The sequence below is a fragment of the Danio rerio genome, chromosome 7, assembly GCF_052040795.2.
Source record: "Danio rerio strain M-AB ecotype USA chromosome 7, GRCz13ab, whole genome shotgun sequence".
In the NCBI taxonomy this organism is placed as follows: domain Eukaryota; kingdom Metazoa; phylum Chordata; class Actinopteri; order Cypriniformes; family Danionidae; genus Danio; species Danio rerio.
In genome coordinates this window covers 8,700,972-8,724,435 of record NC_141027.1, presented here as the reverse complement: position 1 = coordinate 8,724,435, position 23,464 = coordinate 8,700,972, and the positions used below count along the sequence as shown (strand labels likewise).

At 34.8% G+C, this 23,464-nt stretch overlaps 2 protein-coding genes across 11 annotated transcripts in view; one reads left to right on the top strand and one right to left on the bottom strand.

Moving 5' to 3' along the window:
• The window catches only part of helz2c (helicase with zinc finger 2c), a 284,230-nt gene that overhangs the window by 245,118 nt on the left and 15,648 nt on the right, over positions 1 to 23,464 (bottom strand).
• The window catches only part of shtn2 (shootin 2), a 38,085-nt gene continuing 31,405 nt past the window's right edge, over positions 16,785 to 23,464 (top strand). For 4 of the 7 annotated variants that reach the window (XM_087260348.1, XM_087260344.1, XM_087260347.1 and 1 more), the window contains exons 1-2: positions 16,785 to 16,872; positions 22,706 to 22,755. Coding sequence is in view for 4 of the 7 variants with exons in the window: in XM_087260347.1 (XP_087116473.1) it covers positions 16,848 to 16,872; positions 22,706 to 22,755 (75 nt within the window). In the remaining 3 variants the exon portion in view is untranslated. Of the gene's footprint in view, positions 16,873 to 22,690; positions 22,756 to 23,464 lie in introns of all 7 variants that reach the window. The other 3 variants (XM_087260345.1, XM_087260346.1, XM_087260342.1) reach the window with 1 other exon arrangement.

The following is a 23,464-nucleotide window of genomic DNA, read 5'->3' as shown; positions in this document are numbered from 1 at the left end:
TTTTAAAATTCTTTGTATATGTAGTCTTTCATTGCCAGAATATTAACTATTAATATTAATAAATAACATCTAATAATTTTATAATATTATTTTAGACAATTAGAAACCGGAGCACCCGGAGGAAACATACGCCAGCATGTGGAAGACATGCAAACTCCACACAGAAATAGCAAACTGGCCCAGCCAGGACTCGAACCAGTGACCTTCTTGCTGTGAACCAACAGTGCTAACCACTGAGCCACCGTGCTGCAATAATTAGATAAACAAAAAAATAAATATTTTCCCCATGTTACTTAGATTATATATTAAATAATATTAGTTTTCTTTTTATTTTAAAATGTTCAATAAATATTTATTTATAATAATAATTATTATTATACAAGTAATTATTTTATATTTAGTAAATATATAATCATACATTTTAAAAATAGAACACTTTTTACTGCAGTAATTACCAATAATCAAACAATAATAAATCAAAATTGATATAAAGGAATTTATGCATTCTATATAATTTAATCTAATCTAATCAATTTTTTTTCACCAAATGTATTAATTAATATTAGTTTTCCCAAGGTGTTTATTATTAATACAGTTACGCCTAAATCAAATTAAGGCATGCTAAAGAGAAGCATTTGAATCTCTTTTTAAGTAGTGCACTTTAAGTATTCTTTATTTCTTTGTGTATTTTGTCTTCTGTTGCCTGAATATTAATCATTAATTGTTATATATTCAATAATTATATAATGATCTTCTTGACAAACAGCACATAAACAAAATTCTACTGCGGTAAATTGAAATCAATTAGCAATAATTAGACAATAACTAAATAATAAATATTTTCCCCAAATGTTTTTTTAGATTACATAGAATATAAGAATAAAGTAATATAAGTTTTTTTTTGAAAATATGAATAAAGGCTTATTTATAATAGTAAATATTATTATAATAATAATAAACTTGTGCTTCATTTTGATGAAATTTATTTTGTTTAAAAATTTTTTTTGTTTTGGGTATGACCTTTTTGTTCGAAAGAAATAAATTAAATAAAAATTAAATCCATATATTTAAATATTATATAACTGTATTATTTTTAATAATTATATAATCATATTTTGAAAAATAAAACAAACTTCTACTGCAGTAATCACCAATAATAATAATAATAATAATAATAATAATAATAATAATAGTTGTTGTTAAGAATAATTATTGATTCATATTTCCTAAGAATCATTTGGGGAAAATAATCAACTATATTAAATAAAATATTAATTTATTAAATTAAATAAATACTAAATAATTTATGTATACGTTATATATAAACTAAGAAATACTGGGGAAAAATAAATAAAATATATAAATGTATTTTTCTAAGGAAAATTTTATACCCCAAATGTTTATTTGGATTATATAATATATCAATTAATTTGATAACATTTAAAATAACTGTATATTTTATTAATATATATTTAAAATGTAACATTAATAAAATTTGTAAACAATTAGTTTATTTTTCTGCAATAGATAAAAAAAATAGTATATGCTTTTTTAATTTGTTGTTAGTAGCTTTGGAAATAGCAGGATTAACACATTATTCCCTATTCCTGGAAAGCTAAAATTTTATTACTAATATACTATCAATTTATAATATATTACATTTATCATTATATAATTAATTATAATACATTTTATAATTATATAATAATTCTTTTGACAAACAGCCCATAAACAAGCTTTAATACTGCAGTAAAACAGTGATATCTAAAACCTGCCCTTCTGGCAGCACCAAGTTTAGGTTTGTTTGCAAAGCGCAGTGAAGTCATCGAGGGGCCACTCGTGTCTTCCAGGCTGCTCTGTCACATCGCGTCGCATCTTCCAGCCCTGAATCTGACCTATCCCATTTCTCCAGTCGCTCTGCTTTCTGTCGCATTGCTCCGTTTAATGCCTTTCTAAAGCAGAAATCGCTGGCCCTTCCTGTTACAAAGCGCACCGCTGATATCGACACGCTGAATCAATGTTCCCCCCATCTTTGCTTTCGGGTAAACCATCGATATTTCTGACTACTGGCGTGGTGCGATAATATGACCCAATGACCCTCGCGTGACCTCCAGTCAGTCAGTCAGCCTCTTTACGTCATGTTTAATCCTAATGTACTCTCATTACTGTAATGGTGCTTTCTTAGTTGCTAACCTGGGGCCAAATTTCAAAACAGATCACTAGAAGAGGAGCAAAACTACATTGAGGATATGTCCTCACGAGAAGGTTCATGGGGAATAATTTGAAATGCTTATCAGTGGGTTTGAGGAGTGTCGTGTAGCTCAGGGGTAGTCAAGTATAAGAGGGTCACATTAAAAACCGCATAAAATGCAAAGGGGGCACGCATTACACAACTGTATTTTAAAGAATTAGTAGCACTTTTGCTGACTTTCAAATGTTGTTTATTAATTTGTCTGATGTCTTGTTATATTTATATATTTTACATGATAATAAAAAAAGGTTGGAAAGGGTGGATTACCAGTAACTGCACAGCAAGAAAAACTATTATTATTATAATATTAGAATATGTAATATCTATCTATCTATCTATCTATCTATCTATCTATCTATCTATCTATCTATCTATCTATCTATCTATCTATCTATCTATCTATATATATATATATATATATATATATATATATATATATATATATATATATATATATATTAATATATATACATTAATATATATATATGGGCAATTCCATGCAAATGTCAACCTTGCCATAAAAAAATTATTTAGTTTTCACCAAAATAGACAAACCGTTTCTACATTTTTTGTGTTAGCAAGTATTTTACAGTACTGTAAAAATACTCATAAATGTATCTGTCAGTATTTCAAACTATTATATTTAATTTGCCAAAATCACACAAGTGACTATTTCACAGCTGTCACATCCATAACGGAAATGTGTCACATCCATAACGACACTTTTTCTTCATAAATGCAAAAATGTCAAATAAAATAAAATCAATCATTATAATTCTATAGTGAGCCGATTCATACCTGTTTGATGAGCATTGTTTCTTTTGGGTTGTGCAGTTTAACTGTCAGAATTTCTAAATAATCTGTTGTCCATTGTAAATTCACAAACTTTTTTTGTCACATCCATAACGCATGTTTATTTTCCTAATTTAAAATATAAAACATGTTTACATATTGATATTTTTCTGCTACCATAACTCTGTGGTGAGCTATTTTGGAAAATATAAACAGAAATTTCGATATAATGTCAACATATACTTTCTGTGTGAAATTATGTTTTGAGTTTTTACTGCAAATGTCACATCCATAACGCTGGAATTGCTCATATATATATATATATATATATATATATATATATATATATATATATATATATATATATATATATATATATATATATATATATATATACACATATACATATACACACACACACACACACACACACACATATACACACACACACACACACACATATACATATACACACACACACACACACACACACACACACACACACACACACACACACACACACACACACACACACACACACACATACATATACATATATATATATACATACACATATACATACATACATATACACACACACACACACACACACACACAAACACACACACACACACAAACAAACACACACAATTGAAGTCAGAATTATTAGCCCCCCTTTGAATTTTTCTCTTTTTTAAATATTTTCCAAATAATGTTTAACAGAGCAAGGAAATTTTCACAGTATCGGTGTTAATGGTTTTTCTTCTGAAGAAAGTCTTATTTGTTTTATTTTGGCTAGAATAAAAGCAGTTTTTAATTTTTTAAAAGCCATTTTAAGGTAAAAATTATTAGCCACTTGAAGCTATTTTTTTTCGATAGTCTACAGAACAAACCATTGCTATACAATAACTTGCCTAATTACCCTAACCTGCCTAGTTAACCTAATTAAGCCTTTTAATGTCGCTTAAAGCTGTATACAAGTGTCTTAAAAATATTTAGTCAAATATTATTTACTGTCATCATGGCAAAGATAAAATAAATCAGTTATTAGAAATGAGTCATTAAAACTATTATGTTTAGAAATGCGTTGAAGAAATCTGCTCTCCGTTAAACAGAAATTAGGTAAAAAAAAATAAACAAGGGGGCTAATAATCCTGACTTCAACTATATATTGCAAGTGCAATATATTTAATTAGTCCTATGTACCAAGTTTTTGTGTGCTGCATGCTGTTTATCCAAATCTGACCAATCAGATGAGGCCTTTACTGTCTTCATCCTCACCCCTCCAGTAGGTGATGTTAGGTGAAACTAGAGCTGAAAATAAATACTAATGCCGGAGGACAAGAGAGAAAACAGAAATAAACCAGTCAAACAGACTGCCAACTATTCCAGGTAAGGCTGCACAATATATGGTTTCAGCATCGATACTGCAATGTGCGCAGTGGCAATAGTCACATCGCAAGATATGCAATGTTGAGTCTGAATTAAAGTTGACCAGGAGCCACAGAACCCATCTGAATAGTAGAGGCATTGCTAAGTTTAACATTTACATTTGTTATAAGGACTTTGACTAATTCATTTTCTTGTCGGCTTAGTCCCTTTATAAATCCAGGGTCGCCACAGCGGAATGAACCGCCAACTTATCCAGCATGTTTTTACGCAGTGGATGCCCTTCCAGCGGCATCCCATTTCTGGGAAACATCCACACACACTCATTCACACTCATACACTACGGACAATTTAGCCTACCCAATTCACCTGTGCCACATGTGTTTGGACTGTGGTGGAAACCGGAGCACCCGGAGGAAACCCACGCGAACGCAAGGAGAAATTGCAAACTCCTCAAAGAAAAGCCAACTGTCCCCGCGAGGCTCGAACCAGCGACCTTCTTCCTGTGAGGCGACAGCACTACCTATTGCGCCACTGTATTAATTTATTTATGCAAAAAAATAATTCTTACTTAGAATAAGTAATACTTACTTACGTTTCTGTAAATTAATAATAATATTAATTACCATATTGGCAGACAATTTTGCTTGAAAAACTAATTTTGACTTATTTCTTCTGAAGGCAAAAACAGGTCCTTCAAACAAAATGTCGAGATTGACTCGATAAGGGAACCCCTCACCTCGCTTAACGGAAAAAAGTAGCACAGATGATGTGTTCTGCAGAGTTGTTTTAAGGCAAGCACTTGATGTTCGTTGCGATCTGTTTACGTAACTATAGCATCCGTCACCCACAAGTTAAACTACTGAAGGACTTTCATGCAAGCTGGCACAGGTGGCGATTGTAAATGACGTCACCTACAGAGGAAGCGCAGTTGCCTGAGAGTGCAAGTCCTCGAGTGCAAGCCTGAAAGCGCAAATCTGCAGCCAGACTCTATTGATGCACAACCAACAGTATCTGAGGATTTCGCTAAAAGTACTAAGCACAAGTGCGAAAGCGAAAGATTGAAGCAGTGTACTGATGCTGTGACACGTTACCTGATAAATTCAAAGGACTGAAGAGTCGTTAGACAGAGACAAGATTAATTAAATATCAAGTTTAACAACTATAGTGAGACACGATCCAGCGGTACATCCTTGATAAGCTGTCCGACGTGCACTGCTCTCTGGGGTTTTGTGCTCAAAGCACCCACTGACTGCTGAGGCCCAGACGCACAAATACACTGCAGTGCATGACAGAGTGTGTGTTTGTGGTCACATAATGAGCGTTTTCAGTGGTATAGTGTGGAAGGAGGGCTTTTTAGAAATGCTAGATGAAACGCCTGTGTGGACATGGATCCTTTTCGTTCTAAAATATCATTTTAAAAATTAAGACATATTAGTGTAAACGAAGCCTAAGTGTGTATTTTTCACAAGCGGGTTACAGCTGCGACGGGGGCGGAGTGGAGGATCGCGATGCCGGTTCAGCATCGTGATGTCTATCGGTCATTGAATATGGAAGATGGCATCGTCTATCGACTAAACCCTGGTTTATATCTTCTATATGCACATTTTGTCACTGTTTTGTAGCACAAACCCTTATTCACGAGTTCACACTCAACAGACATTTGAGTAAATAGAATATGTGTATTCTGTGTAACACGAGTTAGTATATGTGTAACCCCTTATCAGGATAGAGAGAGAAATAGGGGCCCGAGCACGGTGTCTAGCTCGGCTCCAGAATGCTCATCTGATTTATGTAGGTATCAGGTTTAAAAGTGTGGAGTTGAGGTAGTGGAGGGATGCTAAAGTCGGGAAAAAAACAGAGGTAGTACGTGCAATTTACAGGGGTTTTGTCTTAAGCTGATTATATAATAGAATGTAGAGCTGCACAATTAATCGTAAAAAGATCGCGATCTCGATTCGACCCCCTAGATGATCTTAATCCAGCATTTCTACGATTCTGTCAATCATATTTTCAAGTTCAGCAGAGAAACAATGGAGGCAGCACAAGTCTTCACATGTTTTACATACATTGTTCAGCAATGTGGACACCTCCAAATGATGTTGAAAGAGCCAAATGATGTATTTATACGATATAATTCACCCCCATAATGACATTTCTGACCTCATGTAATGTATTTGCGACAGCAAAATCACACGTGACGTGAGCTGACCCAGCTAACGTGAGCTGTTGCCACACAAAGATCGGCGCGCGCACGCCTCTGAATGAAGTCTACTTTAGCGAACAGAACCTGCATAAGCTGTGATTCGTGAATATCAGTTAGTAATGTTGTAAATAACATTCAGTTTGTGGCAGAGTGATCGTTTGGGAGCCGCGCGGGAAGTGAACTGCTCTTAGCAGTGAAAATGAAACCAAAAGCACACACAGTGTTGCCAGATGTAGCTGACTGATTTCAGCCCAAAACGTATCCGTAACCTGCCGAAATGCAAAAATACCCACCCAGTCTTCTGTATTCACGAAAATCGCACAGGGTCTCTGCAGATATCATAATGTCAAATTTAAGACCTTTTATGACCTTTTTAAGACCATTAAGTATTAAATTTTAGACCTATATCGCAATATCAAAAACATGCGAGAGACAATGTAAAAGCACAAAATTAGGGGTAAAATAAAGTTATTTAAATTGAACAGTAGTAAAGTCAGGTTAAATGCACCATTGAACTACAGAAAAAACAAACATCTTAATGCAGATTTATACTTTCACCTGGCACCGCATCGCACAACTCACGAAAAGGATTAAGGCTTTTATACTTGACACGTTCACCATTGAGATTTTTTTTTTTTAAATGACAGGGGGTGGTCCAAAAAAACAAAGTAAAATCAGACAAATAAAAAGATTATCATTATCATTGAAGATGTTTATGGGGGCCTCTTTTTGTTGTTTAAAGGGCCATGAAACCCCCTCGTTTCAGCAGGGTGTTTTCACACCTCTACTTTGGAAAAAGTCAGAAAAGTGGGCGTGTCCAGCTCTGTTTAGGGGGGAGTGTCGGAGGAACTAAAGTGGGATGATGTGGGAGTGTCTATTTGTGCACGCGCGAGTTTCAGAGTCAAAATACACACACACACAGACAGGAGAAAGTGATGGTGTTTAACCTACATGGACATCTGTAGTCGAATTATTTGCCAAATTATTAAATGTTGGACTTTAACTGCAGTTTGGCTCTTTCATTCAGGGAATTCATTCATGCCTCTCGCGACAAACGAGATATTTGATTCGAGGAACTGCTCTAAGCGTGTATTTTTCATACAATGTTTGATACCGCACGGCGAATGAGAGAAAAAAACCCTCCGCATTTCCCGGAAACCTAGATGCACACGGCAGGTAGTGTCAGAAAGCCGCGTGTGTTATTCCGGTCACAAAATGCGGTGCTAACATTTCTGCACTCAGTGCAATAGTTAACTTAATTCGATACGAACAAACTGAATAAACAAAGAGCTCTGGTCGCTCACTTACCAAATCTGTAGAGACAGGACAATCACCAGCAACTAGAGCCGCGTCTATATGGAGAGAATACTACAAGCGAATCCAGATTTCAGCGTTTGCAGATGAGAACAGCTCTCAGGTAAACAATAATCCTCCTTAGACACGTAAGTTATTGTTGTCGAGCGTCGCGTACACTGTTAATCCACACGTGAGTCCAGCTGAGCTCTCACAGAGAGAAAATGAAAACGAAACTTAACGGCAGCAAACTATAAAAGCAAAACTTCACGCTTGTTTTGCCAACACAACGTGGCGTCTTTGTGGTGTAAGCACGGTGACACAAATGAATATTAATGAAGTTGCACAGTAGAGCGCGCTGATTGGTTTGAACCAAGCCTTACTCATGCATTAATGTATCACACTGTAAGACGTAATAAGACTCACTCTGGCACAGACGCCCAGTTTGCATGCTGGAATACACGCTATTATGTCATGACCGTGACGCAGCTTCAAAAATTCGTTTCAAACAGGAAGTACGAATTTGCTTGAAATGACGCAAAAACAACCAATTTACACTTTTTAGTGAAATATAGGTGTCCTAATAGTGTTTTTAGCAGTGTGGGACACATATACGACTGTCAACAGCTCAAAAAATGTGTTTTGGTGTTTCGTGACCCTTTAAACAAACTTATCCCTCAGGTTTTTCCAAAGTTTCACAAAAACCTTCCTCCTTTCCCATGGCTGTTGCAATTTATAGCCAATAATTATTGGTCGTTCTGGCAAGCAGAAATGTAACTTTAATAGAAAATAGGTAAAAACTTGATTAGGTATTATTATAGCCTACTGTACTATTTACTCTTCAGATAAATCCCACTCTCAATCCCATTTTATCAGTAAAATAAAGTGAACTAGTGTCTGCTGTACAGTGTTTTGTAAAGTACAGTAAAGTACTTCAATTACTCTGTTGTGGTAATACTATAGTTGCTATGGTAACACAACAAGTGTATTAAAAGTAAACTACTCAGTGTTTTAGTTTTTTTTTTTACAATATAGGGTATATTTTTCTACAATTCAACACACTTTACTGTAGTAAAACTACACTGTATTTCATTTTATCAGTTCACTATTCTTAATACTACAGTATGCAAAATCATCTCTGGAGAGCAAAAGCAAGAAAGGAGTCAGACGAAGCGAGAGCAGATCATTCGCGCGTGTGCAGCCAGTGTTTTGAGAGCTTGCAAGCAGTTTTGTCCATGAACAAAGGAAACCGGCGCGTGAGCAGAGATTCGCTCTCTCGTATTACAGCGCTCATGACTTATAAAACTGCGCTTGCGACATTCGTCAGTGAAATAACGGCATACTCTGCCAGCCGAAATCATTTCGCGCGCACTCAAAGCGAACTTCCGCAAACACAGCGATAATGTCACATTCGCCGTGCGCACTGAGTTTAATATCAGAAAGCTGATTGGCTATTGCAAGTTGACCTTTTTGTAGTTGTAATACCGCAAATTACAATTGGACTAGTGAAATAAAAACTACAACACCCCAAAAACCTAGCAACAACAACAAAAAGAATTTAAATGAGCATTAGATGTAGCGTTACATGGACATCGCAAAAATAAGACCTGTGCAAAAATGTTTAAGACCTAGAACAGCAAATAAGACTTTTTTAAAGCAATAAATTTCGATTTTTTTAACACTTTTTAAGACCCCGCGGGGACCCTGTCACATCAGTGACAGATTTTAAGCAAAAAATGACAGATTGTAAGCATATGTCTCAAACACGATAATTCAACATCAGAATTATCATCAGCATTAATGACCAGGACAAATCTAAAGTCTGTTCAAGTCCACCATTCCAAATCAATGCAAAATTTAGCATTTTATCCAACAGTACAGCTACACAAAGCCTATTGCTCTTTTACAATATGTTTGAGAATAACAATAATAATAGCCCACTCATAACCTTTATTTCACATCTACAGAATTGTGAGAAAATCGTGATCTTTATTATAGGCGAAAAAAAAAAATCGTGATTCTCATTTTAGTCAGAATTATGCAGCTCTAATAGAACGATCGTCAATAGATAAATTAGACTGGTCAAAACCGATCGTGTTTCTCCTGAAAATTGTATATAAAACATCACTGGATATCCTTAAGGCCAACATTCTGATACTAACCTCTAAAAACCTTTATTTTAATTTCACAGCTTTAATATTTGCAATACTTTTGAGCCGAACAATGTGCTTCACTGGTTTGATTAATTAATTAAGCTTTTAACGATGGTTTAATGGAGATAGAGAGTTTGTTCACTAGGAAAAATTAGATCATCCATTTTAGAGAAAAAAAAAAAACATTTATCTGAGGAAACAGCTCCCATAATCCTGCAGCTCATATGACAATGTCTTATAGATCTTTCTTTTGTGTTGGCTGCCTTTTGATTTTCCTATAGACTAAAAATATTTGTAATGTAACATGCCGGACTTGCATCGATTTTTCTTCACGCAGTTTGAGATTTTGTACAATAGCTTCAAGGTCACATTGTTTGGCCTGAGACAGTCTTTAGTGGTACAGAAGATACAATGAACATTGATTTTGCAATTAAACAATACATTTATATAGTTAATGCAGCTGTGAAATAAGATGATATATGTTATATGGATGAAATTAGCGTTTCATATTATGTTCTAGTCTTTATTGTGTAGTGTCGCAAAATACATTGAACACCTTTAAATCATTTGGATGTGCGCAATCTTATAGATAGATAGAAATGTGAATAACAACATAGAGAGAAAACTGCAAGCTTGGAAGTACAGTGTTTACATTTTGCATTTTATTTAGCAATATTTTAGGCTGGGCCTCTGAATAGGTTTTAGAAAAGTGTTTTATATTTATTTCATATTTCCTTTGGTTTATTCCCAGTTTTGTCAGACTTTGCCACCTGCAGAATGAACCGACATTAATTTGGGCATTTGTTTTTAACACAGCAGATATCCAGCTGCAACTCAGCACAGCCCTCAGTGCTGGGAAACACCCATAAACCCATTCATTCATTTTCCTTTTGGTTTAGTCCCTTTATTCATCAGGGGTCATCATAGCGGAATGAACCACCAACTTATCCAGCATTCTGTATGTTTTACACAGCAGATGCCCTTTCAGCTGCAACCCAGTGCTGGGTAAACACCGATAAATTGTCATATGTTTTTATATATTTTTATATAAGAATGTATACATTTATACATTTGTAAGCTAACTTTTGCCCTGAAGTTCTAAATAAAATGAGGCAAATGATTACAACTAAATGCGATATTGACAAGTTGAAGTCAGAATTATTAGCCCCCTTGAATTATTAGATCGCTTGTTTATTTTTTAACGGAGATAAGATTTTTTCAGCACATTTCTAGACATCATAGTTTTATTAACTCATTTCTAATAATGAATTCATTTTATCTTTGCCATGATGACAGTAAATAATATTTTACTAGATATTTTTCAAGACACTTCTATACAGCTTAAAATTACATTTAAAGGCTTAACTAGGTTAATTAGGTTAACTAGGCAGGTTAGGGTAATTAGGCAAGTTACTGTATATTGATAGTTTGTTCTGTAGACTATCGAGAAAAAAATTTGCTTAAAGGGGCTAATAATTTTGTCCCTAAAATGGTGTTTAAAAAAATTAAAAACTGCCTTTATTCTAGCCAAAATAAAACAAATAAGACTTTCTCCTGAAGAAAAAATATTATCAGACATACTGTGAAAATTTGCTTGCTCTGTTAAACATCATTTGGGAAATATTTATAAAAGAAGAAAAAAATTCAAAGGGGGCTTATAATTCTGACTTTAACTGTACATGTGCACCGTATAAATACTGTAGGTACACCCCTCACAGATTTCTTGTTTAAATTAAGATTTTCTTTAGGATGCTGTACAAAAATATATTTGTTTATATACATTAGATTAGACAGTGCCAAAGGCAAAAGTGCAACTAATGTTAAAAAAAAAATTACGCCCCAATGAATATGTTAGGGTAAAATATTAAAATAATAAAATTTTTATTTTATTATTTTTTTAAAAAGTGAACTGTGTTATAGTGAAGGACCACTGTATACATAATTCACAAAAAAATCATCAAATTAAAATGTTATTATTAATTTTAAATAAAATTTTAATAACAGGAAAAATCAAAAGAAACATAATAAAAATGTAAAATTTAGTTTTGTTTTTTTTTGTAATAACTTATTTGAATTTAAATGCATTTTCTTTCTATTTCTAAAGGTCTTCGGTGACCAAACTTTATTGTAATAGCTATGACTGTTAATAAAACTGTTTTGTTAAAATGCACCAAAAATTTTCTATATTCACTGAGAAATTAACATAAATATTAACATAAATATTCATCTTCCAAACTACTCATTTATTATTAAAAATGTACAAAAAAGTTATTTCATATCTATACAAACTTCACAGCACAGCATTAGGTTAACAAGACAATTACCCTATTGGCAGATTATTTGGCTTTTATTAAGGAAAACCCACTAAATTATGACTTATTTCTTTTGGCGGGGGACAGTAGAGAGACCGGAAAGTATGGGGAGCAGAGAGAGGGGGAGGATAGGACCTCACGGCTGGAATCAAACTCAGGTCGTACCGGAGTGCCATGTGCCAGCACACCAACCACTAGGCCATTGGTGCCGACAGTCTATAAAATGCTTTTAATTTAAAAAAAAATTGATATTTAGACAAAAAAAAAAAGACTAAAACTCCAAACATTTTTTTCAGTGCATGTACAGTAAGTGTTTGGAACTTTTATGAATTATGTATCAGGGTATCTGCACATTTTTTAACAGGAAATTTAAGACCTTTTAAGACCTTTTTAAGTCCTCTAAAATGAAAATTTAAGACTTTAAAAAAAAAAAAAAAAAAAAAACAGGAAAAAGTTCAGTGTGTCAACACAGAATGATGTGGTAAAGTATGGCGGCAAATCTATGGCGGCAAATCAATGCTAATATAAATCGAGCGCAGCGGTGATGTTTGCGCGCGAGGAGAAGGGAACCGTGAGCAGATTACTTGGTAGACTTGGTTTAGTTGTTATCTCTAACGCTATTGGCTACTCTGCCTTTCCGGAAGTTAGCCGGGATTGGACGCAAGATCATGCCGTTAAATATATATACAATTTGCATGTCATAATCATAAGAAACTTTCTGAGAACTTTATGAACTTTATGAGGATTCAATCTCGAGAAACAGTCAAATAATAAAAATTAATCTTCTAAAATAATGACTTGCATTCTTGTAACATAACTTTCTGAACCCATTTGATTTGTCCGTGCAGCACTTGTCTGGTTTGTTGTATTTTACTTCATTATTAACCACAACAGCAGTGCTCATTATTACACTTGGGGATGATCTTTTTAGGAAATATTGTCTTCAGAAGAGTTTATTTGCGTTTTAGATCTTTCCATACAATGCATACTATATGTGCAGTGCAGCTTTGTATATTATTATAATTGTTAACATTGTTTGTAATATAGATCAGTGTAAAATATATATATATATATATATTATATATATTTTTCGATCTCATTTTTAGTTAATGATTGAATAACCTGCATATAAAGACTTCAATCAAAAATGATTAGCCCAATTAAACATAAAAAATACAGTGACAGACATTCAGATGGGTGTTTATCGCCACCTATTGAGCAACAATTTAATTTCTACAATCTTCGTTTGACTTTACTCACTATCCATTACATCATTCCACTTCAGAGGCATACAAATTCCACTTTCTATACAACAGGCCCACATCATAAAGGTCACATATGCAGTTGAAGTCAAAATTAGTAGCCCACTTTTTTCTTGTTTTATTTCGGCAAGAATAATAGCTGTTTTAATTTTTTAAAACCCATTTTAAGGTCCATATTATTACCCTCTTTAAGCTATTTATTTTTTCGAAAGTCTACAGAACAAACCATCGTTATACAATAACTTGCCCAATTACCCTGCCTAGTTAACCAAGTGAAGCCTTTAAATGTCAATTTAAGCTGTATAGAAGTGTCTTGAAGAATATCTAGTCAAATATTATTTACTGTCATCATGGCAAAGATAAAATAAATCAGTTATTAGAAATGAGTTATTAAAACTATAATGTTTAGAAATGTGTTGAAAAAAATCTTCTCTCCGTTAAATAAAAATTAGGATAAAAATAAACAGGGGGCTATTAATTCAGGCGGGCTAATAATTCTGACTTTAACTGTATAGTGGAATAACAGACTAATGGCAATATATTTACTATAAACCTTTGTACTTTATGCACTGCATGCATGTATAGCCTATTTTGTATACTATTGTCCATCCAATTTATTCTGACTTGTTCTTCATAGAAAATGAGTCAAGGACAATGAGTCTTAGAAAAAAAAAGATTTTTATAAATTTGAACACGTTTAGTTTGAGTTCAGTTTAAATGTAGGTGCTAAACTTCATCAAATGGTTCAAAACACACATTTAAAGTCTGAATTATTCGTCCTGAATTATTAGCCCATGTATATTTTCCCCAATTTCTGTTTAATGGAGAGATCTTTTGCCACATGGTATAACTCTCTCTTTCTCTCCCAAGTAATAAAGTTTGTTACAAGAATATATCTCATTATTTTGATATGTCGGTCATGATGGTAAGAATAGGCATTATTATGAGATAAATTATTACAAGAAATATCTCATTATTGAAAGTAAGTCGTCACCTATTATTACTGAGAAAGTTATTAGTTTCACACTGTGACATTATGATAAGATATCCTGTATATTTTTATTTAACGGGGAAACTAGCTTACCTGCGTCCAATCCCGGCTAACTTCTGGAAAGGTAGAGTAGCCAATAGCGTTAGAGATAACAAGTAAACCAAGTCCCGCCTAGGACTCACAAAAATCCAAAATGTTTCGCGCAAGCAGAGAGAAGAACCAGCGAGCGAGCGGAGAGAACTGATCGCGCGCGCGCAGTAGGCATGACCTCGCTCGCGAGAGCGTACATCGTGCGTACAGATGATGATGTGCGCACGCGGGACTTGTTTTCTCGCGCTGGATCAGTTGAGCGTGCGCGTGAAGATCCCCTGTGCGCTCCCGAGCTGTAGTTTTCTCGCGTGTAGACCTGTAATCTGCTCACGGTTCACTTCTCCTCACGCGCAAACATCACCGCTGCGCTCGATTTATATTGGCATTGATTTGCCGACATAAGACGAGTCGGACATGATATTTAAGATCCCACATGAAATTTAAGACCTCCTTATGGAAAATTACAGAATTCAAGACATTTTCAGACCTTAAAAATCGAAAATTTTATTTAAGACATTTTAAGACTTTTTAAGGACCCGCGGGGACCCTGTGTATACAGTGGTCCTTCACTATGACATGGTTCACTTTTCGTGGTCTTGCAGTTTCTACAGCTTATTGTACTCTGCGTCCTGACTGGCTGTAGACCATTGTCAATCAATCTCTTTCGTGCCGTGTCTCCTGTACAGTACAGAATGCATCCAGATAAATTAACACAAATCTTCAATCGCTAGTAGTGTGACTCTGAAGTGCTGTACTGTGTGCTTGCAAGTTTTCTCAACACAATGTTGACGAAACATTCTACACTGTCAAAGGCACCAACCAGCGGTAGCTCCCAAAAGGCAGAGAAAGATGCTAATCATTGCACAAAAAGTTGAACTTCTGGACATGCTAAAGGAAGGTAGAAGTTACGTGGCTGTATGGCACCATTAGGGAATAAATAAATGAAGATCAAATGGTTTTGGTCTTTGGTTTTATTCTACAATGCTGGACTTATTACAAACTTTGAGGGTGTTTAAACGAGCGAAAAAGTATGAGAATGTTAACGGCTGATTCAGAAAAGTGCATAAAGTATGTAGTGAGGGGTTTTACAGCCTTAAAACATCTAATAATTGTCAAATATAAACCTGTCTATACTTACGGGTCTATTACAGGTTATTTTAGAACGTAACTCCTGCGAATAATGAGGGACCCCAGTACAGTCAAAATAAAAAATATTTTGCTGCTTATTTAAACTGAAATAAACTGAATCAACAAAATTCTTGAGTTTTATTTTGTAAAATTTAATCGTTTTATGTTCAATCCACTTAAATTTCTTAGGTTAACTGATTTGTGTTGGGAGAACGTGAGTGAATTTTGAGAATCCCTGCATTTTTTTTACAGTGTACAAGCATGTGCATCTAAAGCATTTACGATACAAAGAAATATGTAAACTAAAACTTTGTCAGATGTAAAGAAATTCACTAGTCCTTTAAGTGCATACATGTGTCTTTTCTTTTTAAAAATGCATTTGTTCAGACAACACTCATTTCTTTTTCGGCTTAGTCCCTTTATTAATCAGGGATCACCACAACGGAATTAACCGCCAACTTACCCAGCATATGTTTTATGCAGCGGATGGCCTTCCAGCTGCAACCCATCTCTGGGAAACATCTACACACACTTATTCACACTCATACACTACGGCCAATTTAGCTTACCCAATTCACCTGTACCGCATGTCTAAGGACTATGGGGGAAACCGGAGCACCCGGAGGAAACACATGCGAACACGGGGAGAACATGCAAACTCCAAACAGAAACGCCGACTGACCCAGCCAAGGCTTGAACCAGCGACCTTGCTGTGAGATGACAGCACTACCTACTGTGCCACTGCGTCGCCTTGTTCAGACAACATTTTGACACAAATGACAAAGCGTGCTCCACCACATGCTTTCTCAATAGCCATTCTGTTAACACGTGTCAATGGTCGTTTGTATCAATACACATGAACAAAAAATGGGAAGAAATAAAAGTTAGTTTCAGTTCTTCTTGTCGAGCAAACAGTCAAACAGAAGCAGAAACAGAGAGAGAGAGAGATTCAGGAGAAGATCAGTCGTCAACAAGAAGCGATGTGGAGTCTTGAATCAGTATCAGGTTGGAAACATTTGCTTTTTTCCCACTTTAAGAGTGCCTTAATGTTTTAAATCCTAAAAAATGCTCTTATTCCAATGGAAAATAAATTCTGTTTATAGTAATGAAAAAACTCAGATGTCAGTCATTCTAATGATAGTACTGGCAAAGCAAAAAGAAATTAAAGCAGAAATTAATGCAAGAAATTAATAATCTGAAACAACGAGAATCCAAGAACAATTTCATTTCAACTGATACAAGTTAAAATATAAAAAGCTGCTCTAAAATAACAGTTTAAGAGTTTAATTGCAAAAACGGATAACTCATTCTTAATCGTTTTCTAATATGATGCTTTTATAGGTTCACAAAACCCTGGAGTACTTTTTTAAAGATTTTAACAGATTTGTGTGTGTTGAGCATCAGTTAAGACAATGTTAGCCCCTTTTAGCTTTAATTGTGGGAGAAACTGGGTAATTTTGAGCTTTTGTCAGCTAATTTCAGCTTCTGGGTTTAAAATGATATTTGGGGCGGGATCAAAATCGGCAACGGAGCTCAGAACTTCAAGTGCAAAGATGACACGTCGGTTTCTCATTATTATTCATAGCGGAGTTTTCTTATCCTATGAGAAGAGCCGGCTGCTTAATTATTCATGAGAGCACGTGCTTTCCGAAGGCAAGGCAGACCTGCCAGTGCCAAGCTGTGAGACCTTATGATGATGACTGTGTGAGACCGCATCCGCGGACCCACGGCACACTGCATTTAGCTGTTCATGAAGGGTCGTATGTGTTTGTTTTCATGATCCATGACCCGCGATGCTGTCAGGGACGATACAGCAAAGCTGTTTGTGTGCAGCAAGCATTTTTGTCGGGAGAGCAGTATAAGAATTGGAGAATGGCGGACGTTGTCTTTCATAAGGAGTTTGTTCACATTTAGACGCATCGCCTTGCTGCTGTGTTTGTCTAAATCCTCCAGATTACCAACAGGGTTAATGGTTAAAATAGACAGGGCAAGAGACCTGCTGCACTGAGTCTGTATTCAGACCCGGGGATTGAGGGAAAAGTCCTCATCAGTGTTTATATGAACACGATTATCTTTATAATGATATAAATTGTGGTTATCTGTATATGAAATGACAAATGTAGCAGGGCTCTTTCTCCCCTGCTCTGCTGGCCACACCCACTCCTGCCCTTTGCTCGCGGAGCTCCACGCCCATTGTGATGCATCTTTTGAAAAAATTCTGAGGTAGACCTGAACCAAAAGTGGAGGTGTCATGACCCTTTAAGGCAGGGGTCACCAACCTTTATGAAACTGAGAGCTACTTCTTGGGTACCGATTAATGTGGAGGGCTACCAGTTTGATAAACACTTCTCAAATAACAAATGTGCTCAATTTACTTTTAATTATACTTTATGTTTTTGGTAATAATTAATGATACTCATCCATGTGAAGACACTGATCATGTTAATGATTCTCACAAAAGTTATCAACAATGATTAACAGGGTAGGAAATACCCTGTATTTAATGTATCAATGTGCAACACTTTATTTTTATATGCCTCTGCCAATATTTACATTTTTAAAAGATTACTTTTATATTAGATGAAGCTTACTGGTAAGTGGCGCTATGGTGAGCTATTTTTAGAACAGGCCTGCGGGCAACAAATGTGATCCTCGCGGGCTCCATGTTGGTAACCCCTGCTTTAAGGTCTGTATTAAAGTACAATTGCAAAAGAAGACATGATTAATGAAAACTTTGATTAAATGAAGCTTTTTAGTAGTTTTCTTTAATCATGGTTTAATATAGTAATAATGCATATCGTATTGAACAGTTCAACTGCAAAACAAATTGTGGTTATCTGTTTTTTGCAAATCAACTCTTCCTTTATTCAACTAGTTTAGATTCAGTACAATAGAGTGGAGGAACTATGACGTCAACTTGTAGGCAAATCAGCTGCTTGCATAAAACTGGCTCCCTCTATAAAATCCCTATAGGATTTTCCCATAGGCTATTCGAAGATTGGGAATAATAATTTCAGTGTTCAAACGCAGTTCATAACACTTACACGTTTTGTCCAGCCGGATAATCCTCACACGAAAATACAACTTTGAGCACTTTTGGATCTTAAATGCAAATGCAAGAATTAAAAAGCTAACATTAGGCTATAAACGGACTACAATGCCTTCAGGGCGCTCGCCTGTGACGTCAGCACCACCCTCCTACAGAAAAATTTGAAATTGGGTCTTTGACAACGATTTACTCTCTCGGTTTATTATATTATAATCCAAGCTATATATTCTAAACAAATATATATTCTACGCAAAACCACATCTGTATAGACCTATGTGCCTTTTGGATAGTTTTTACTGTCTGTATAAATCTGCCTACATAGTATTATATTAAGACATATTTAAATAAGTGTATCGCTCGCATGCACACAGCCCGCTTGGCTTACCTTAGACGACAGAAATGAGGCGTAAGGGACGAGTCTATATGCCTGAAAGTTCCATCATGGATCGAGAACAACATTCAATATTATTGTTTTTTGTCACGAAGTACAGAGAAAAACTGCCCATACCGTCACATCTGCTATACATTAAGTAGGAGTGTAAATGTTGCAGTTATGACAGAGTTAAATGTGTCCAGATAAAAAAAAAAAAACTGACGAAAAATCACTTGATTATGTTAAAATGAGAGATAATATGTGTGTGTTTTTACCCATTTATTCACACGTTTGCATTAATGAGAGCAGGAAAGAGACAGGCTGCACTTTTTTCATACAGTGTTTCCTCTAGGATTTTTTCCAGCTGTGGCGGCAGACTCTGTTGGCCATTTTACACAGATCTAACACACTGTAAAAAATGGCCGTGATTTCAACAGTAAAAAACTGTAAAAATGCTACAGTACAAATCCGTAACCTGGTTAAAGGTATGTTTCCTTAATATATACGGCGTATAACCGTGAATTGCCTTTCCCAGAATTCCCTGCATGGCACATAACTTTTTATGCATTTGGTTGACATTACTATGGATCTTTTTAGTTGTTTCCCCATCAGTTATGTACATTAGAGATTAATGTTACATCTAATGTTGATAAACAATGTTTATTTCATGACTATAATTTTATGCGTGTTACCATACTGGTGTTTAGTAGCTTGGTGAATGACACTGAGCACCTTCTATATGTTGAAAAAGTTGATTGTGATGAGCATTGGTTCATTATGTAACTTCCTCATCACCACCTGCATGTGGGTGTGCTAATGTGTCTAACTGTTTAACAAAAGATGTGTAAATGTTGATCATTCAAAATACAGACATTTTACCTCTATAAATTAATAAAATACGGTAATTTACCGTAAAAATTAAAATTTACTTTTACGGTTTGTACCGTGTTTTTAACGGTAAAGTACTGGTAACCACAGCTGCCGTTTTTTTACAGTAAATTTTACGGAATTATTTTTTACAGTGCACTACATGTGGCGTTATTTCATTGATAAATGTCATGGGCGCAGTCGAGATCGCATTCATGTAAATGCCTACGAGCATGTCAATCTTAGCTTGAGCGCCGATTTCCTCTGTTCGTGCACAAAACTTCTTGCACGCCCTCAAATATATGCTGCTCAAGTGCAGATTTTCTTGCGCGCCCTCAAATAAACACTGCTGAAGTGTGATTTAGTGCGTTTATGTACCGAGTATGTCTCCAACATTTATTAGATTTGCTAGGAATATTTATGAAAGTCTCCGATAGACTTGCGGAGAGAACCGTAGCATTAATGCGTCCTGAAGTAAAGTGAAACGGCTATAAACTCCAGCAAGATCAAGTCATTATATGCAGAGCCACAGACCTTTATCTGTAAATAAAGCATAATTATGAAAACTGTGTTCATCATAACTGAAATCATGCGTCTCCTCATAACACATCACACACCTGTCAGTTAGTCAGTCATTCAGCAGGTCACCTTAAAGCGTAAACAGAACGCACAGCACAACTACGTCACAGAAAAGTTTGCGCTGTCATTATTCACTTATCTTTTCAAACGTTTTTGGTGGAATTTTAACCCTCTATTTTAAACACAACAGAATATTTTGAATTAGAAGCTGTGATGTAGCCGTGGCGGGATGAATTTTGGTGTGGCGCCCCGCCACCGAAGAATGAATGTAGCGGAAACCATGTCATAATATTGTTTAATTAAAATAAAGGATCAATAATTTAATCTGTCTCGACAGTCTTTACAAGTGAAAGCATTATCTACACACAATATGAATTCCCAATTAGAAAAATACTATAAACTATAAAATACTATTCATGAAAATACTTAAATAACAGACTAATCCAAATGCCCAAGACAAATGGGCTTCGCTCCAGACCAGATCAGCTTAATGACGTACAATGCCTCCAACACCACCTGTAGTTCCATTTAGCAACTTGATAGCAACCGTCTTTTTAAAGAAGCGTAACCGAATAAAAAAAAATTAAGAGTGTGCTGTAACTGATGTTTTTTATGTCGTAGAGTAAAACGTGAAAGTATCTTGAGTTTATGTTATCCACGAACCTTATTTAAGCAATTTTACTGAAATCCCATTGAAAAAATCCATTGACTTTGAGACGAGGGAACCGGAACTGCTAAAATGCTAACTCGCTTCCGGATTTTTGCATACAAATTGACATCATAGTTCCTCCACTCTGTAACAGTTTGTTCAATAGCAGTGTTGCAAAAGTCATCCATTGTGAAATGACTGATTCAGCTCCAAGTTATCTTCTCTACACTGTAAAAGATTTATATCAATTAGTCCTGACAACATATGTTTTTAGCTCACCGTAACTTATCAAACTAAGTTAAACATGTTCTAGCTTAATTTTATAAGTTAGAACGTTGCTATTTTGAGAAACTATAATAGATTTTTCAATAAATCAAAACAAACCCGGTGTAAACTCCAGCGCAGAGTTGCGCCTCGCTTACGCACTGCTTAATACACCCAAGATGCAGAGCAATATGCAAATATCAAATATATAAAAAATTAAAATATTAAGGATATATATAGTAAATATAAGAATATACATAGGATATAAATATAAAGGATTAAAATATTACAATTTTCTAGCCTACATAAATATGAAAAACCACTGCTTTTATGTCTTCATCTCGAGAGGCTTTTTCAGTTCATTCATAACAATTTGCTTTTGTATAATGTTATTATTATTAGCAGTATTATTTATTGTATCTATATTTATATTTGTTTTATTGAAAAACAAGCTTAGCTTTGCCCACCTGCAGGTTTTAGACCATATGGGGCACAGCATGTGTTTTAGGATATAACTCAGGTTTTTGAACACACTTCGTTTTTATTGTTCATTTATTAGTTTGCTGGAAATTAGAACTGAATTTAGAAATAGTTTTGAAACAAATATTTGTGCTTAACAAACGAAATTAATTATTTATAGGCTAATTGATGTCTGTGCGTAAAGGTTTCCCTATCCAAGAGCGAAAGTGAAAGTAGATCATTTATCTCTCATTCTCGCGCAGTAGATGCTCTGTTTAACTGTTTTCTTGCAAGTGAAATGCTCAGTTTTTCCACTTACTCTTACTTTACGTCGTGTAAATAGCAAATGCGCTTATGGTGCGACGCAACTGGCTCTTGCAGGGAATGGGAGATGATACTCTGATTGGTTTATTCTCAAAACACACCTATAACTCGTTAAAAAAAATAAACTCAACCCTTTTAGACCATGCGCCACGGCACAAAGCGGATTATATTAGTCCTTATATTAGTAAAAACGCATTCTATAATATATACTATGTATACTATAAATACAGTATACAAAACATATGAACATATCTTAAAGCTTTTCTTCTTTTAGACTCTGAGGAGGACAACACACCATCCTCAGAAGATGAAAGAGACTTTGAGGTAATATCTGCTAAAATGTGTGTATGTTGTATTATGTGTATGTTGTATAATGACATGGGTATGACTTAGTTGTTCTCTATTAAGGTGGTTTAGACGGTCAAACCTCGTGTCCCTGTAATTCCAAAAGCTTAAAAATCACATTTAACGAGGTCTTTAAATATTCTAATTTTGTCACAGGTTTCCTGTGGGTACTGGGTTTAGAAGTAGGGCAATATAATAAGCGTTCTTTACAGTATTACATACATTATGACAAAGTAGTGTCCTTGTAAACTATGTATACACTATGAAAATATCAAACCACTCATGCAAAATGAGCTGAAACAACACAATTCTATTTTATTCTATTAATTTTATTCAGCATTTATTCCGCATTAGCGATATATACCACGCTAGGTAGATATTTTGAGATGTACTTTTCTAAATTGTGCTCTACTGTACGCTGGATATTTTTAAATGATAAAATTACAAAATCAGCACACAATATTCTTATTGCACATTATAGCATTGTTGAAGCAAAAAAAAATAGCACGTCTTTGGATGTTCTTTCTTAATGCAACTTTAAGCGGCAACGTCTAAATACTAAAAACTGATATTACAAAAATAAGAAATTGACTAAATTGTGAGCCATCCTGTGAAATTTTAATTATTTTAAATTATTATTAATAATTATTATTATTTACTATTAACTGATTTCTTTTGTATTTGCCAA